Genomic DNA, 19,682 nt, shown 5'->3' on the forward strand with positions numbered 1-19,682 from the left:
GCTTTGAAAAACCCAGATGTTGATTGGGTGTGGATGTAATGGTTGGACAGGGATGTAATGGCTGGACAGTTTGGAAAGCTGTCTACTTGATCTGTTTCTGTCTTGATAATTCTGCCTGTATACTTTGAAGTTCGGGATGCTAACCTCTTTCCCCTGAACTAGGTAAACGATACATATTTGACTGATTAAAGTAAGCTTGTTAACCCATTTTGAGTTGCTTTCCTTTATCAAAGCAGATCCAAGAACCTGTATTGGCAGCAAACCCTGAGGATGCTTGGGGTGCTTCCTGCCACAGACCTCCAAATTTTGGAGGCATTTTATAAAGTTATTTCCCATTATTTTCCAATGTGAATCTGTTTAAATTTTCACTAAACTCTGAAAATACCACACCTACTCTCATTTCTCATTTCAAGGAATGAAAACTTCCCCAGCTACTCTGACCCACACTGATCTTTTCTTGCTGGCCTTCCTAGAGCACTTAAGTTTGTGTCAAACATTTGGACAATTAATCACATACTCTCTTATTGTTTTAGACTTGTTTCATGTACATTAGTCTTGTTTCCCCCAATGAAGTTGTGAGCTCCTCAAAGGGAGGAATTGTGACTGCCTAACTCTCTTGCTTCTCCTTACTATACCCATTGCAGCACTGGTTTATCACTATGTAGAGCAGTAGACACATACTGTATACATTTCTAAAAACTTAATTCCCAAATAAGATTCCTAATGCACCACTGTAATTACACTTACTTCTCTACTCAAAAATTCTCTGCAGATATTCATGACCTAATGAATAAAGTAGAAACTCTTGACCTTAGCATTGAAAATTCTCTATCTAGCCTCAGCCTACTTACCCAATTTTATCTCATACTACTCCCCTTCACATATTTTTTGTTCTGGTCAAACCAATTAATCTCTATTCCCCATTCTCATCTGTCCCTTTCCTATCTCTATGTCTTTGCTCACACTGTCCTCCATGTCTGGGGTGAGCATCTTCATCTCTTATAGTCCTTCCCTTCCTTTTGAGCCTAACTCACACACTCCCTCTTCCATGAAGCCTTCTCTGACTCCATCTCCACCCCTACCCTCAGGTAAAAATGACCTCTCATTCTCAAAGTCTTTATAACACTTTGTCTGGAATTCTCCTTTCAACTCATCCCATTATCCTATTTTATAACATTTCTAAGATGAAATATAAACTTTTCTGTGTGGCATTTAAAGCACTTCATAACCTGGTCCTATGCACACCATACGAGCCCTCATGCTGTTCCTCATTCCATCTTCCATCTCCATTACTTATCCATGAATACCTCTCTCCCCTATGCCTAGAAAACTCTCTCTTTCTACCTCCCTCCCTTGTTTTCCTTCAAGACTCAGCTCAAGGCATCACCATCTTCATGAGTCTTTTCCTTATCCCTAAAGCTATTAATGTCTTTCACTCCAAAGTAATCTATGTGCTTTGTATATCTTCTACCTACCTACCTGTCTGTCTGTCTGTCTGTCTATCTATCTACATTGTTTCCTCCAATAAAATGTAAGCTCATTGAGGACAGGAACTGTTTTGCTTTTTAATCTTTGTATTCCCAGTGTTTAACAAAGTGGCCAGAACATAGTAGGTATGTTTGCTGAACGATTAAACTAATTTGTCCTTCCTCCTGTTAGACTGCAAATTCCTTGAGATAAGGCCCTGTTCTGTAGCCATCTTTGCATACCTGGAGCCTAGAACAGACCTTGTACACAGTAACTAATTAATAAATAGTTAATGAAATTTTTTTGTTGAAGATATAATTCTAGGACAATTCCAAATGCTACCAACCTTCATGGAAAATAGTGACAAATTCTTCTCTTTCTTTAGTTACTATTCACTTGTGGTATTGCTCTATTTTCCTTGCCCTGGACAGGGCCCTCTCTCATAACTCAAAAGGTGCTTTTGATAAAAGGAACCACAAGGAACTCACCCAAATAATTAACACCCTTGCTATAGAGTTATTTTTGAAAAGTGTCAAACATAGTATTGAAGGAACTAAATACAGTTTCCTTCTGTGACCAGTTCCCATTAGTTCTTAATCATTTATCTCAACAGTTAACAACGTGTTTCTTAACTTATAATTTTTAGTGTGATGGAAATCCCGGCCTTGGAGACAAGAGGACCTTTGTTCAAGTCCCTCCACTGACACACAGTGACTGTGTAACCTTAGACAAGTTACTTAATCTCTCATTGCTCTAAGCAATTTAAGACTATAAATTTCAGAGGAGATGGCTTGCATTGGTAGAAGGAATTCTTCATTGAGAGTACCCCAAACCAATGAAATCATAAGTCCCCTCCCTATGCCAGCTGATTAAGCAATGTAGCAGATAACAGACAAAAGGAGATAGTAGTTCTTGGAAGGAATGTTGTCTTCATTTGAGAATAAGGTACTTCTCTGGAGTTCATCAGAATTTAACTTAAATTGAAGCAATTAACAATCATTTATCAGGCACGGAACCTGTCATTGTGATGGGCACTGGGAATACAAATGAAAAAGTAAGAAAACACTTGTTCTCAAGGCAAGTCAAAGCAAGGTCATTTGAGAAGGGAGAAAGCACTAACACCTGGGAAATAAGAGAAGACTTAGGGTCTAGTACTTGAACTGAGTCTTACAAGAAGAAAAGGATACTGAGAGCTAGAGTATGGGAGCATCCTATGCAAATGTATGGAGATGGCTGCTGAAATGCCAAGCTTGGTAAACAGCTGGTAGGTTAGTTTGAATGGGAGAAAAAAGAGTATATGAAAAAGACTCATGTAAATTAAGTCCAGAAAGATGGGATAGGCCTAGACTTTGGAGAACTTTAAATGCCAGGTGGAGAAATTTGAAATTTATTTTAAGGCAACATGGAACTACTGAAGATTTTGACCAGGGCAATGTAATGGTGGTGGCTTAGAAAGATTATTTTGAGAGCAATGCAAAAGATGAATTGGAAAGGGGAGCCAAAAAAGACACTTGAGCTAACAAGTATAAATAGGTTGGAGAAAGGTTTGGACAAGTTCATTGGTGAAATGTCCAGACTGGGTTATTTGGGGAAGTGAAGTATACCTTCCTGACATTTTAAGGTTCACACAGGGAAGGAAAGTTAAAATGCCCTTCCACAAATCGTCCCTTGGTACCACTGTCAGAAACAGCAAACACAAATGGGTGTGCCACAGGAGGAATTTACAATGGTCTTATTTATGTTGGCTTTCACTTCAGAGTTTTCACACTGATGCTGAGGTTACTGAACTTTGCACACTTCAGAAAGGATTTCCAGCTGGCAATCAGACATACATTTTTTACCTACTGTCTTGCCATTATTCCAAAGACTCAGCAGTTCTTTTTATTTCATCCTCCTTCCATCCCTGAGAGATACCTGGGAAATGGGTATGTTCATACCATTTTGAAGAAAGGAAACTTCAACCTCAGTGGCATTCAATAATTTGCCCTCAGCAAGCCAATCACATAGACCTGGGCAATAATGGTGAGCTGATGGACCTTAACCCAATACACTTGCTACAAAATTACATCGAATTCCTTATTGAAGTGACTCTCCTGGCTGTGGCTGTGAAAACCCACAAAGATTTCTAATGACCTTCACCATGCCCAATCACCATTTCCCAGGACTTGCCTATCTCCTCACTTTCTGTCACGTAAACATTTAATATATTCAATATCTAGAATGGTAAAAGAACCACGCTACTCAGATTATACTCTTTGCATGTTACCTATTCTATGACTTTATGCATGTCATGAAAACCAGAAAATTCAGAAAATATTGAGTTCCTAGCAGATCCTATTATTTATCTGTGAATGGCAGAGGGTACTTACATAAAGCTGCTATATGCATAATTGCACGACTCTTTATTTATTACCCCAGTTGTTGAATTCCTACCTAGCCTTAATTTAAAAAAAAATTAGTATTTTGATTTTGATGAACATAACAAATATATACAAAGAACAGAAAGGAAACTGTATATGAAACTGACTTACCACTATGTACTTCTTGTTGTGTTTTTCATTTATTTACAATTTAATATATCTGTCTTCGAATCCTGATCTTCCTGAATTTAAGGACAGCTCCCTATACCATGCTTCATCCTTTTAAACATAACTCAAATCTACTTCTTCCAGCAAGCCTTCCCCTACCACCCCATGATGGTGATTAGGTAAGAAGGAACAGAGAGGAGACCATGATGAAGTTATTTAACTTCCCTAGCCCTCAGTTTCCCAGAATATAAAATAAGAATGATACCTACTTCATAGGGTTGTTGTGAGGCTCAAGTGAAATAATGTACACAAAATGCTTTGCAAAAAGGCTATGTAAATGCCAATGATTATTATTATGAGCAAATACAAGCAATGACAAACATAATGGTAAGGATAATAGCATTTTAACTCAAAAATCACCTAAGAATCTACTTCACGAACTTTGTGGGCAGAGCATCCCTAGGGTACACAGTGGTCCTGTACTTAAAAGTGGCTCTTTTGTTCTCTATTTTAACTGGCCTACTGAGAAGTGCCTCGAGGAAGCAACTTCTGAGACAAAAAAGGTAACTCGGTGGTTGTCGTTGTCATCCTTGTTGTTGTTCAAGTGTGTCTGACTCTTTGTCACTGACTCTTCATGACCCTCTTTGAGGTTTTTTTGGCAGAGATGCTAGAGAGTTTGCCATTTTCTTCTCCAGATCATTTTATAGATGAGGAAACTTAGACAAACAGGGTTAAGTGTCTTGCTTAGGATCACAAAGCTACTAAGTGTCTGAGGTCAGATTTAAACTCAGGAAAATGAGTCTTCCTGACTTCAAGTTCAGCACTCTATCCACTGTGCCACCTAGCTGCTTGATCACTCTGTTCATTGCTTTTAAAAACAAGAACATCAACAATCCTGAAACTCTTACATAATCAACCTATAAAAATATCCTTCTATCTCTTTCCATCTGTCCCCTGCTACCAAAGCAAAGCAATGAAACTTGGCTGCTTGTGCCTTCTATCCCCACTCAGCCCACATTCCCTTTCAAGGCTATCCTTTATCTTATTTTTTATTTTACAATTAATTTATTTATTTTTAGTTTTCAACATTTACTTCTATAAGATTTTGAGATAAATTTTCTCCCTCTTTCTTTCTTCTCCCCTCCCCAAGACAGCATGCAATCTGATACAGGCTCTACTTACACATTCATATTTAACGTATTTTCACATTAGTCATGATGTAAAGAAAAATTAGAACCAATGGGAGGAACCACAAGAAAGAAGAAACAAAACAAAACAACAAAAGAAAAGGAGAGAAAATAGTATGCTTCCATTTGCATTCAGATTCCAAAGTTCTTTTTCTGGATGTGGATAGCATTTTCCATTGTGAGTCTTTTGGAGTTATCTTTGCATGGCTGAGAAGAGCTAAGTCTATGAAAGTCAGTCATCACCCAATGTGGCTATTATTGTGTACAATGGTCTCCTAGTTCTGCTCATTTCACTCAGCATCAGTTTATATAAGGCTTTCTAGGTTTTTCTGAAGACTGCCTGCTCATCATTTCTTATAGCACAATAGTACTACATTACATTCATATACCACAACTTGTTCAGCGATTTTGCAATTGCTGGACATCCCCTCAATTTCCAATTCTTTGCCACCACGAAAAGAGATGTCATAAATATTTTTGTATATGTGCGTCCTTTTTCCATTTTTACAGTCTCTTAAGGATGCAGATCTAGAAGTGGTATTGTTGGGTCAAAGGGTATGCAGTTTTATATCTCTATGTGCAGAGTTCCAAATTGCTCTCCAGAATGGTTGGATCAGTGATATAGAGTATTTTTTCCTATGACTATAGATAGCTTTAATTTCTTTCTCTGAAAACTGCTTGTTCATATCCTTTGACCATTTATCAGTTGGGGAATGACTTGTATTCTTATAAATTTGACTCAGTTCTCTATATATTTTAGAAATGAGGCCTTTATCAGGGACACTGGCTATAAAAATTATTTCCCAGCTTTTTGCTTCCTTCTAATGTTGGTTGCATTGGCTTTGTTTGTACAAAAACTTTTCAATTTAAATCATCCACTTTGCATTTCATAGTGTTCTCTTTCTCTTGGTTGGTCATAAATTCTTCCCTGCTCCATAAATCTGACAGGTAAACTATTCCTTGCTCTCCTAGTTTGCTTATAGTATCAGCCTGTATATCTAAATCATGTACCCATTTTGACTTTATCTTGGTATAGGGTATAAGATGTTGGTCTATACCTATTTTCTGCCATATTATTTTCCAGTTTTTCCCATAGTTTTTGTCAAATCGTGAGTTCTTATTCCAGAAGCTGGAGTCTTTGGATTTATCAATTAAGTGTCTATAGTCATTGACTATTGTGTCTTACATTCCTAACCTATTCCACTGATCCACCACTCTATTTCTTAGTCAGTTTCAAATAGTTTTAATGATTGCTACTTTATAATACAATTTAAGATCTAGAACAGCTAGGCCACATTTCCTTGCATTTCTTTGCATTAGTTCCCTTGATATTCTGGACCTTTTGTTCTTCCAGATAAATTTTGTTATTGTTTTTTCTAGTTTTATAAAATAATTTTTGATAGTTTGATTGATATGGTACAAAATAAGTAAATTAATTTAGACAGAATTGTCATTTTTATTATATTAGCTTGGCCTCCTCATGAGCAACTGATATTTTTCCAATTATTTAGATCTGAATTTATTTGTGCAAAAAGTGTTTTGTTATTGTGTTCATATAGTTCCTGGATTTGTCTTGGCAGGTAGACTCCCATATATTTTGTAATGACTATGGTAACTTTAAATGGAATTACTTTTTCTATCTCTTGTTGTTGGACTTTGTTAGTAATATATAGAAATGCTGATGATTTATGCTAGTTTATTTTATATACTGAAACTTTGCTAAATTTGTTTATTATTTCAAGTAATTTTTATTTGATTCTGTAAGTATACCATCATATCAGCTGCAAAGAGTAATAGCTTTGTTTCTTCTTTGCCTATTCTAATTCCCTCGATTTCTTTTTCTTCTCTTATTGCTAAAGTTAACATTTCTAGTACAATACTGAATAACAGTAGTGATAATGGACATCCTTGTTTCACCACCAATCTTATTGGAAATACTTCTAGCTTATCCCATTACATGTAATGCTTGTTGATGGTTTTTGGTAGATGTTACCTCTCCCATTTTAAGAAAGATTCCATTTATTCCTATGCTTTCTATTGTTACTAATAGGAAAGCATGTTGTATTTTGTCAAATGCTTTTTCTGAATCTATTGAGATAATCATATGATTTCTGTAACTTGTGTTGTTGATATGGTCAATTATGCTAATACTTTTCCTAACATTGAATCAGCCCTGCATTCCTGGTATAACTCCTACCTGGTCATAGTGTATTATTGTCAAGATAAGTTGCTATAATCTCTTTGCTAATATTTTATTTAAAATTTTTGCATCTCTATTCACAAGGGATATTGGTATATAATTTCCTTTCTCTGTTTTATTTCTTCCCTGCATAGGTATCAGTACCATATTTGTATCATAAAAATAATTCTTTGCCTATTTTCTCAAATAGTTTATATAGTATTGGAATTAATTGTTCTTTAAATGTTTGATAGAATTCACTTGTAAATCCATCTGGCCCTGGAGATTTTTTCTTAGGGAGTTCACTGATGACTTGTTCAATTGTCCTTTATTTTAGCTGAGCTAAAACTCAGAGAATACAATGTAGAATATGATTTCCCCAGGTTCTGCATCTGCTAAGGATGACCCAACTTCCGTCTCCCATCACCTTCCTCTCATGGCCCTGAATGTAAAGGGACATAGGTTAATGTGCCAACCAAATGAATTATGATTTCTTTAATCATCCTATCTTACTTCAGCATGAGTTTGGGGACAACTGCGATCGAGACCACAACCTAGAAAGGACTTTTTGTTTAAATGCTTTTTGCTACGTCAGCAATGAGATGGCTGACTTTTTTAGAAGGAAGAAAGTTCCTGTCTCATTTATATTTTAGGGAGGGCTTTGAGTAAGGAAAAGAAAAATGAACTTACATTCTTTGCATATTAACTAACCCATAATACTCGTATGTCATGGAAGCCATACAAATTAGATAACATTGAGTTCCTAGAAGATTCTGTTATTTGTCTGAGAATGGCAGAGGATTCCTATATAAAGTTACCACTTGCACAATAGGGTGATTGTTTATACAGACAAGACAAATACTTTTTTACAACAATGACATCCCTGGCTCAATACTTTGCACTGCATCCAGTTACTACAAAAAAAGTCAATAAATGTTTGCTTTTCTCTCATGGCATGATTGTCAGATAGCCTCACTTAATATCAGACTGAATGAGTAGCCTCCTCTCTGTCCCTTTCCCACCTGTTAAATTCCTATATATCCATTTATTTTTATGATTATGAGCTTGACAAAGATCAAGAAACATTAATATTTCACTATACAAAGGAAAACAGAACAAGAAGACTGTATATGAAACTTTGAATCTCCACCATGTTCTTCTTATTAAGATTTGAAATAGAAGAGGGGTTTGTCCATATATTATAAAATTAATATGCTTAAATTTTTAAGTCCAACTCAAATTAACATTCTTCCAAGAAACCTTCTTTCATTTTCATCCCCCAGTTAGAAATTATCTTTTTCCCCTCTCAACTATATTGTTTATTATTAAGAATTATGTTGCTGCTGTTAAGTCACTTCAGTCGTGTCCAATTATCCATGACCCTATTTGAGGTCTTCTTGGAAGAGATACTGAAACAGTTTGTCATTTCCTTCCCCAGCTCATTTTAAATATGAGGAAACTGAGGCAAACAGGGCTAAATGACTTGTCCAGGGTCACACAACTGGTGAGTGTCTGAGGCTGGATTTGAATTAATGAATATGTTTTCCTTATTTCAACCCAGGGCTCTGTCTACTGTGTTCCTTATCTGTTCATGTTAGCTCACTAGAAATTATATGTATATACATACATACATATGTATATATAAACATATATATAACTGTTATAACATTTTATATGCTTCTTAAACAACTATCATGTATTATTTTGTATTAGAGTTGTTTATATCATATCTCCTTGCTAGATTACCAGTTCATTGAAGGCAGGGATCTTTTCTAAATCTCAAAATTTTATTTCCCTCAGTGCCTGGCAATGTCCTCTGCACACTTTTCTATCCCGCCCTTGATAAATGTGTGTTAAATTGAAATTTGAACCATAAATTAATAGAACAGGAAAGGTCATGAAAGATCACTTGATCCAACTTTTTAAAATTTTACAGATGAGGAAACTGAGGTGAAAATATGTGATATATAATACTTATATCCAGAAATGGTGATCAGATCATGAACTAAGCACATGTTGTCCACACAATTTTTTTCCCCTAGACCTGTGATTTTGTAAGTATGGTAACTTCCTGTTAAGGAAACTCCCTTCAGAGATAGGGAATTGCAATGTGTAATCTTACAGAGTTGCCTAGGACACTGAGAGGCTAAGGGACTTGCTCATGGACAGCGAGCAAGTTCTGACTCTGAAGCTAATCAGCTTTGCTAGCTTGCCTTGGATTCCACTCGTGAAATAATCTCAACTAAATGCCTTTATGTCATAAGGAATAGCTCTTGTATGATGTCATAAATGAGGGGTAAAGAGAGCAGAGGACAAAGGACAATATACAAAATAATTACAACTATGTAAATGTAGGTTACTTTAAAAGGGCCACAAAGCTGAGATCAAATATGATAGATAACCAGCTAAAATGCACACCTTACCCTTCTTTTTAACAAATAATAAACTACTAAAGTCCTCACATTCATATTCACTTGTCATCATTCACTTAGGATGTTTTGTTGAATTGTCAAAGGGCTGTGCCCTTTTGGGGTGGGGGAATGAGGGTAGGTGGGAGGTGGAGCTAAATTATTAGTTTGGGGTCAGGTTATATAATGTGTTAGACCACCATACCTCTAGTCCTCTATATTTGCAACTTTGATATAATAGTTAACCCCTCACTATTACTAGCTGCCAAATCTTGTCATTTCTACAGTAATAGCTAGCATTTATAGAGCACTTTAAGAATTGCCAAATGCTTTAATATGTTACCTCTCTTTTCTCTCCTCTCACACAACCACCAGCATAATTCAAACTCATTACCTTTCCACCAGACTGTGACAATAGCTGTCTAATTGGTCTTCTCACCTCATCACTCCAGTTCACCTTCCACATGACTGCCAGTGATTTTCCTGAAGCTCAGATCTAACTGTCTCCCTTATTCCCTTAATCCCAACTCCAGTGTTTCCTTAATAGCTGTAGGAGGAAATATTTTACCTGTTTGTCATTTAATGACCTTCACAATTGGATCCATCTCATTATTCTAGTCTTATATTTTACTTCTCTCAGAACAGCCCTAGTTCAGGCAGATTGACCTTTTAATTCTTCCTCATATGTATCACTTCACTTCCTATATCTCTTCATTTGCACTGACTGCCCCCAGGATCTAGAATGTGTTCCTTTCTTAACTTCTCCACTTAGAATTCCTAATTTCTTTCCATGATAAGCATGTGTCACCTTCAACATAAATCCCTTCCCAATATTCCTATCCCTGCAACATCCTTATACCTATTTTGTATCTATTTCATACATATATGTGTTCATGCCCCACCCATAAAGTACAGTTATCACTTCCACATCATGGGGGTTATCCCTTCCATATCACAGTGCCCCCATGATCTAGAAAATACACATAAAACATTTTGGTCCTTCCTTTGTGTCAGAGGAGAAGTCTGAATTATTATGGTAGTAAGAGATAAAATATGTTGATATTACATAATACCATACACATATTTTATGCAGTTCTGAGTTTCTAAACTTTTTCTGTGTCACCAGCTGGCCTTCATATATCTGTGGCTTCTATAAAACTCCCCCCAAATTCCCATTTAATTTATTATGCTGACCAGTGATATATTGAAACTACAATGGGGAAAGTCACAATGCAGAAGGGATAATTGTATATTCTGGTTGAAAGCAGGGACCATTTCATTTTTGTCTTTGTATTCCCGGTGCCTACCAAAGTGCCTACACATAACAGGTGCCTAATAAATGCCTCTTGGTTGGTTAGTTGATTGGTGAGAGAAGGTAATTTGTTTAGCTGGATTTCTATTGAAATCAGAGAATTGTAGAGAATACCTAATCCATCCTTATCATTTTACAGATGAGAGAACCATATGAGACCTAGGCAATCTAAGTGACTTGCTGAAGGTCATATAACTAGTTTTAGACTTAGCAGGTACTACCTGGTATATTTTTTCATTTCCAATTCTGTATTTTTTCCATCATACGACAGGAGTCTGATCTGTCCAAGAGTTAAGTAGCTTCCCTAACTTATGACCTTTAGAAGCAGTATTAACTCCTTCAAACCACCAGGGTAAATTGAGGTTTGCTTGTAATAAATAGGATCTTAGATAATGCAACCTTTCCAGGTTCCTATTATAAATACACATATTTACATATATATCTTCATCACCATCAACAAGTGTCTTATTAAAGGCTTATAAATATATTTGAAAGTACCAGATGGGGGAGGTTTGGCTAGAAATCCATGGGGAAAAGATCTATGGGTTTTAGTAGGTTACAATCTTATTATCAATTGTGTGATAAAGCTAGCAAAAATGCTAATACAATTTTATACTGCACTCATGTCCAGAACAAGGAAAGTAATAGCCCTTCCGTATTCTGCCCTAATCAGACCACACCCAATTTATTATTTTTAGTTCTGGATGCTTGTTTTAGGAAGGAAATTGATAAGGTGAGAACATGTAGAAGAACAGAAGTTCTTAGATTTTAGTGTCATGGATCCCTGGTAATGCCTGTGAACCCTTTCTCAGAACATCTTCAAGTGCATTTAAGAAAGTACATTAGATTACCAAGGAAACAAATTTCATTGAAATAAAGCTATACAAAAAAAATTTTAAACAAACTCAAGTACCCTAAGTTAAAAACTCCTGATCTAGGGGAAGGTAAACAGCACAGCAATAAAGGTCTCTGAGATCAGGCCGTGAGAGGACCAGTTGAAGGCAGGTTTATATTCTGGAAGGAAGGGGCTAGAGTAAAGTATTTGATGGACAGTTATATGAAGGAGGAATTAAATTTCTGCTTACTATTGGGAACAGAACTAGATGCAATTAATGGAAGTTTCAAAGAGGTACGCTGAGCCTTGTAAGGAAATAGTAAGGATAGTAAGGAAAAAAAGTCAGAGCTGGCTAATACTGAAATGGGCCACCTTGAAAGGAAATGGAATCTCGCTTCCAGAAGGTAAAGACCTTCTAAATCTAAAGATTAAAGCTTAATTGTAGATAGGATTATTTTTCAGGAATGGATTGTGCTATATGGCCTCTGAGGTCCCTTCCAAATATGAAATTCTATGATATCTAATGCTACAGACTCTCCTAGTAGTTTGGGTGCTAAAATAATCTTAGTGAAGAATTGCCTCCTCAACTTGTTTTTTCTTTGTGGGTAAGAGGTGAAGTGAGGAGGGACCTATGATTTCACTGGTATAGAGAACTTTCATTAAGAAAACACCACCTACCAATGCACATTGTCAGAGGCTTTGCATCTTACGGTCACCATATAGATAGACACACACATATACACACATACATATACATATGTGTGTATATGTGTATGTAGGCTCTTGATCTCCTACACATATGTTGGTATATATGTTATATACATGTTATTTTCTTCATTAGAACATACATTTTAATAAGTTTCTACAAGGCAGGACTATTTAACTTTCTTGTATCTCCAAAACCTGGTACATAATAGGCAGTTAATAAATGCTTAATTGATTAATTAATTCCTGATTCTGAGGACAGCTCACTATTTACAACATCTCACTGTTTCTCCTCAGCATTATATGATCCAGTAAGATCTCTTTTCCTTAGAACTCTATCTCCAGGCTGATGTATGACTGGATCAAATTCTCATCTCAGAGTCATCCAAAGCAATTATGTGGAAGCTGGGGAGGGTGTGAGGAGGGGATTTTCCTGCTATTTCAGGCTAGGTCCTATACAATTACATGCCCATTATGAGTACATGAATCTTAGGTACTGAGTCAGGCTTAGTTTCCCAAAGGAAGAGAGCTCATTATCATGAGACTAATTGTATTTTCAAGCAGTTGGAACTATTTTCTTGAGTAGCCAAGAATGACTGGGGAGACAACTGAAACTATCAACTAGCTGCCCCAAGTCTGCAGCCTTTTCGTCCTGCCCCACATAAACTTTTCATTTCAACCCTTCATAATCCAGGAACTTGCCTCTAAAGTACAGAAAGAAATAATAAATGAACATTAGAAACAAATGTCTCCACCACTACCCCTCAAAAAAAATGGCAGGTATGCTTCATCTATTATTGTTCATTTCTGTATATATAGTTTTTTGGGGAAAAACTCACAATTTGGAGCTACCAGCTTTCTATAACCACTGTGTATTTTATCTCAATGTCTCTTTCCTGGCCATATGTCTGTTGACCTGTTTATGCCTAGCTTTGACATCCAAAGTTAAAGCTTTTGGAGAATGAACAAAATGAACTGATGAATGAATGAATAAATGAGTGAGTGAATGTGGATTTCAGCAGAAGACTAGAGCAAATAGTCCCTCAAAAGAGATGAAATTTAGTTTGGGGTGTGAGTTTAAGCATTAGTTTTAAAATTCTTTACAGATGCCTCCCACAAAATAAAGAACTTCCTCTTTCTAACACTTCTCCTTTCACATGCCAAGTTTGAGACTGGAATTCACTAGGCATTCATACTTTAAGAAAAAATAGTGTTTTGAAATGTGTGTCTAGCTACTGTCTGAGCTCTATCTTTGATATTATAAGTGTTTTTACTGTGTATCACATAAAAAATACATCTGTAGGAAAAGTGAGTTATAATCTAAATGAAATATTTAAGATACAATGGAAATTCTGGGTATTACATGAATGTGAAATCTGCATTCTTGTTCTGGCTTTGCCACTCACTGGCTGTGTCACTTTGGGCAAGTCACCTCATATCTATGTGTCTCATTTTCCTCAAATGTACAATGAGGAGATTTCACTAATGACCTCTACCATACTTTCTATATTGCATCATCCCATGAAATTAATACACATCATAGTAGCTACATAAATTCCAGGGTTAGGAAGCAGGAAACAAAAGAGTTAACTCCCACTCTACTTTAGACTCTTTCTTCTCTCTCTCTCTCTCTCTCTCTCTCTCTCTCTCTCTCTCTCTCTCTCTCTCGTTCTCTCGCTTGCTCTCTCTCCATCTGTTTCTCTCTCCTTCCCTTTTTCTCTATCTTAAAACACTATATAAATGGTAGTATTGTCTTCCTCTTCTTTCCAACCCAACAAGACAATTACCTATTCCCCAATGACTAATAAACAAGAAGTTTGGGGTCAGGACTTGGTGAATGCACAATAATTTATTGCCTATAATTTCTCATCTCTTTTATCATTACAAACAGGTTCAGACTTAGGGATAGTGAGAATATTGACTATCTTCGTAGTATAAGTTCAGTAGCCCTGGAAAAGTCTCCATTGTCCCAAATAATGGCTCCTCTTCATTGACAGCTAAAAATCCTTTCACCAATCTTTTCACTCTACTAGAAATAAGGTTATGATGAGAAACAAAAGGAGGTGGCAAGTTCAAACTAAGAGGTAAGTGACTGCTATATGAAAACAGGTTCTGATAGGAGGGACAAGACTAAGGATCTGAGGGAAGGGACCAAGCAAGGAAAGGTGAGTATTGAGGAAAGCTGGAGAAATTACAAAGGGGAAATACACAGAAAGGAGAGCCTGGAAGAAATGGAAATAAAGTTGGTCCACTTCAGAAATTTGCCAAGGCCTGGCAATGGTTGTCAGTATGCCATATTGAGATATCATTAGGTCTTCCACTTGGCTGGATTTGATGTTAAATCACAAGTAATGAGACTCCAATTTATAGAAAAGAAAGTTCTAAAACATTCTATTTGTAGAAGGACAAAATTTCTAAATGACAAATTGATGGGTTTGCCCTCCTTCCCAGAAACCCCATCACACTTTGAAAATGTCAGTCAGGCAGCAGAGATAAGGGAACCTGAGCTTCATAATGAGGATTTTGCATAGAAAAAAATGGAAAACAAAATGTCAAAGATGCTGCAAGCAACAAACTCCTGCTGGTGTGCCTTCACTTCTCTGGCTTATATGTAAAAAAAAATTTTTCCACACCTTCCCCAGGACAGTCCTTGTATTCAGAGCATCTTTGCACATTGGAGCTTAGGAAACTGGATGGACAAGGTGCTCTCTCACTAATAAAATCAAAGGAAGCTATCTTTTCCATCTCCACCAATTGCACTATATAACAAGTTTAGCTTTCTTCAAATAGGAAAAGTGTAAATTGAAGAAAACTAATAAAAACTTGTCAGAGAATGACAAGTACATCAGAAGTGCAGCAAAAGTTGTAGGATCAGAGATTAAGAGGTTAAAGGCCATCTAGTCCAACTTTCATTATATAGATGAGATTAAAGATCAGAGGGCTTGTTATTTGCCCAGTGTCATACACCTAGGAAGTACTTGAGATGCTATTTGAGCCCAGTCCTTCCTAACTGCAAGACAAAAGCTCTATCCACTACACCATACTGCTACTTAGAAATATTGGACAAATGATAGAACATTCTCAGAAGCAGAATATTAGAGTTCCTGACCATTAACCTCAACAGGAGGCAGTGCTAATAACTCACAAATATTGAGAGTGAGAACCCCTGCATTAGAGATTGTAGCAGAGAAGCAATGGCAGAAGGAGAAGGAGGAGGAAGAGGACATTTATCTGTTTAAATTGGAATTCTGTTTCTCTTCAGGATTAATCTTATATTAAACTATGAAGATTCTCACTAAAGATTTCTAAGAAATTAGTACCGATTGCAGGAAATACAAAACAAAAATTGCAGAAACTTCTTACGTTAGTAACAAAGGAAGTTTATGTGAATCTAAATTGTGGAAAGATATAAATTTTGCTAATATCAGTTTAGTGTCAAAATATCTCATATCTCTGCTCTACTATTTTCTACCTGAATGACCTTGATAACCAACCTAAATATAATGAAAATAAAATGAGAGGACTGGATGAAATAATCTCTAAAATAATCTCCATCTCTAAATTCCATGAGATAAATTCCACTGTTTAAGAGTACTTTCTTAGGTACTTTTTAAAAATTGGCCTTTATGGGCCCCACTGAAAGGTATATTTGTATTGATTTGATTTTTTTTTCATCTAAATGACTAATTCTACAACCATTATTCCCTAGCAGTATGACAAAAAGAATATGTCCTTCCATTTTCATATGTACTGTATGTTTTTTATTTATAGATTGACTTTTTTTAAGTTAATAGTCCGATATTTTTTCTCTAATGACAACAAATTCATAATTACTGATTCCTTTTAGTTTGCCTTACAGAAAAGCTTTTTTAAAAAAAAGTAAAAAGGTAATTCCAAGCCTCTGTAGCCTGTTTACATGAAAATGGAAGCCTCCATGATTACATCAGAGTGGGGAATTCCACCCTCCACCAGTTCTAATTTAATACTACATCCTAGGGAGTTACGTGAGACACACAGATTGTCCAGGATTACATAACTAGTAAGTGCCAGAGACAGGATTTGAACCAAGGTCTCAAACCCAGGTCTCAAGCAGCTAGGTGGTGCAGTGGATAGAGTGTTTGCCCTGGAGTCAGGAGAACCTAAATTCAAAAAGAAGCTCAGATATTTACTAGCTATGTGACCCTGGACAAGTCACTTAACCCTTTTTGCCTCAGTTTCCTTATCTGTAAAATTAGCTGGAGAAGGAGATGGCAGACCACTCCAGTATCTTTGCCAGGGTCATGGAAAGTCAGAAAGAGTTGAAAAGACTGAAATGACTCAACAACTAAAACAACTCAAAGCCTAGTTCTCAGGCCACTGTTATTGCCTCTTGGCTTAGGTACATAATTTGGAAAGGCAAGTGGGCATTTAGCTTTCTTTAGGAATGTTCTAAGATATACCCTGCATGCACAATTGTACTATTTATTCATCAGCACCCTGGGTTTCTGACTTCTAACTAGGTAGGACCTAGGATAGTACCACCCTATGAACTAAGTTAAAACATGTTTTAAAAGATCTGTGTGGTAGTGGAAAAACTGACCTTAAAGTCAGGAAACCTGGGTTTTTATTTCAGTTCTGACATTAATTTACCATGTGACCTTCATTTAGTCACTTCACTTTTCTGGATTTCAACTACCTTATCTATGGAATGGAGAGATTGATCTAGATTATCTCTATAAGCCCTTTCAGGTCTAAAATTCTATGAATCAGAAGGGAGCTAGTTGGTTTTAGTGAGGCATCCCCTATAGAAGAGACAAATTCTCCTTTTTTCTTTTAGTACATTGAAACGCTGACCTCACTTACAAGGACATTATTTGCTTCTCTATTTATGAAGGTATTTCTCACAGAATGCAAACTAAGTTCAGCCCTGCTAGTGAACTCCACATTTTGGTAAGAGAGTTTCAGAATGACTCTGGGGACAAACCCAACAGGAGAATTCAGGGGGAAAAAGGGCTAATGGTAGATGGTCTTTCCATACTCCATCACAGTTAGTTCACATATATTTGGGAAAGTGATCTCTTTTGGTAGCTCAGTTTTCTAATTTGCAAAATGGAGCTCCTGCTGCCTCGCAGACATAGTAAACCAATTAAGAACTGTTGACCAAAAGATTATAGAATCACAAGATTGTTAGAAGAAACCTCAGAGATCATTTTATATATGAAAAAAGGGACTCAGAGATACTAATTAATGTGCCCAATTCCACACAGATTCTAAGTAGCAGAAACAAGATTCAAAGCCAACCTTCTAAAAAAGAGAATTTTAAAATTAAACATTTCAATATTAAGATACTAAGAATGTAAGCTATTACTATCTTTGGAGTAATCATTTTGTTTTCACTCTCCACCTTATTCACTTTATATCTTCTCCCTCCAAAAAAAAAATACTTAAAAAAATTTTAAGAGTGAACCTACAGGTATTGTACAATGATCAACTGTGAATAACTAAGTTATTCTCAGTGAAATCCAAGATAATTCCAAAGGACTCAGTGGAAAATACTATACACCTCCAGAGAGAAAACTGATGGAGTCTGAATACAGATTGAAGCACGCTATTTTTTACCTTATTTTTTTTTTCTTTCTTGGTCTCTTTCACAACATGAATAATATGGAAATATGTTTTGCATGATCACACATGTATAACCTACATCAAATTACTTAAGTCTCAGAGAAGGAAAGAAGATAGAGAACTTGGAACTCAATTTTTAAAAATGCATGTTTAAAATTGTTTACATACATGTAATTGGGGAAAAATAAAATATTTTAAAAATTGAAAAAAATGAACATGAAGTATGAATAGCTTTACATGTGATTAATGGTTCTGCCTTCAATATTTTACATGCTAGGGTGTTCCATTATTCTAACCCACCACTATTCAATGCTTAGCATTAAACATTCTTAAAAGCAATCATTCCTAATTGCCTAAGACTATGAGTTACCGATGAGTTGCTAATCTGTGTCAGTGGAGGAAATTTGCATGCCAAGAGATCCCCTACATTGATAAAATCCCAGGTCAGGTCAATGAAAAATACAATAAAAAACAGAAACTAACACAGACATCTCCCCCACTTGGTCTCTAGATAACTTGGTGAGGAGACCAGTTCCCTTCTGGAATCATGACGTCCTTTCAAGACAGTTGCTGGCACCTACCTTTTTCACAAGATAACCTTCCCTGATTTTCTTTGGTTCCATGTCTGCTAGATGCTCCCCGGAGTCAGTTGTCTTGGCAGCTCTACTTTGTCTGGAAGCCCAAGGGAGCTATGGGTTTCTTTTTGTATAGTCACTTTGGTCACTTTCACAAGTTCCCCTCTGCCTGTCAATCACATGAGCACATCCGGTTTCTCTTCACTGAGAAAAAAAAAGAGAATAGGGAACCAGGGTGCTGAACTACCCTTTTGCTTTGCAAATTTTGGGGACGCCAGTGTTAATAACAGAAAACTTGTGGTAAATATTTTCCTATATGTCACAAAAAAGGGAGGAGTATGTTTCCAGAAGTAGGGCGGGTATTAAAAAAAAAAAGTCAGGAGCAAGGCAAGGTGAAGAAGGATTCTCTTCATGGAAATGTTGGTGTTTGAAAGTTATTGAAGGAAAATCCAGAATATTAATAGAAATTCCAAGAAGCACAAAAGTTTCCCATGTGTGTGAATTAAAGAGGAAAATACTATTCTACTTTCTGGAAAGTATGTTTTATCTAAAGATAACCTTTTTCAAAGATGACCTTAATTAACAATATCAGCAGCAATTGGAACCAGACACAGAGTTGAATTTAATATTTCATTCTCTTCCTGTTCCCCTGTTCTCTTTAAAGCCAACAAATATTGACCTTTTGGAAGAGGTTCTCTTCAGGGAGCTCCCACTTCTGGAGGTTGTCCAGAGGAGGGCAGCCAGGAAGATGAAGGGTCTTGATTCCATGTCATATAAGGACAGGTTGAAAAAAATGAGGTATGCTTATCCTAAAGAAGAGAAAGGGTTGGAGGGAAGTGGGGTGAGAACACGATAACTGTCCCCAAGTATTCAAAGAGCCAG

The 19,682-nt window shown here is 36.4% G+C and overlaps 1 protein-coding gene across 3 annotated transcripts in view; it reads right to left on the reverse strand.

Annotated features, from left to right (window-relative positions):
* The window catches only part of PLEK (pleckstrin), a 39,236-nt gene extending 20,192 nt beyond the window's left edge, over positions 1-19,044 (reverse strand). The window contains exon 1 of one of the 3 annotated variants that reach the window (XM_069068926.1): positions 18,807-19,044. In XM_069068926.1, the coding sequence (XP_068925027.1) occupies positions 18,807-18,848 (42 nt within the window). In that variant the 5' untranslated portion in view covers positions 18,849-19,044. The remainder of the gene's footprint in view (positions 1-18,806) is intronic. The other 2 variants (XM_069068925.1, XM_069068927.1) reach the window with 2 other exon arrangements.
* Between the last annotated feature and the right edge of the window lie 638 nt (positions 19,045-19,682).

The sequence above is a fragment of the Petaurus breviceps genome, unplaced genomic scaffold, assembly GCF_028583685.1.
Source record: "Petaurus breviceps papuanus isolate PSGF00001 unplaced genomic scaffold, PetGlider_PUasm1.0 90775, whole genome shotgun sequence".
Lineage (NCBI taxonomy): Eukaryota > Metazoa > Chordata > Mammalia > Diprotodontia > Petauridae > Petaurus > Petaurus breviceps.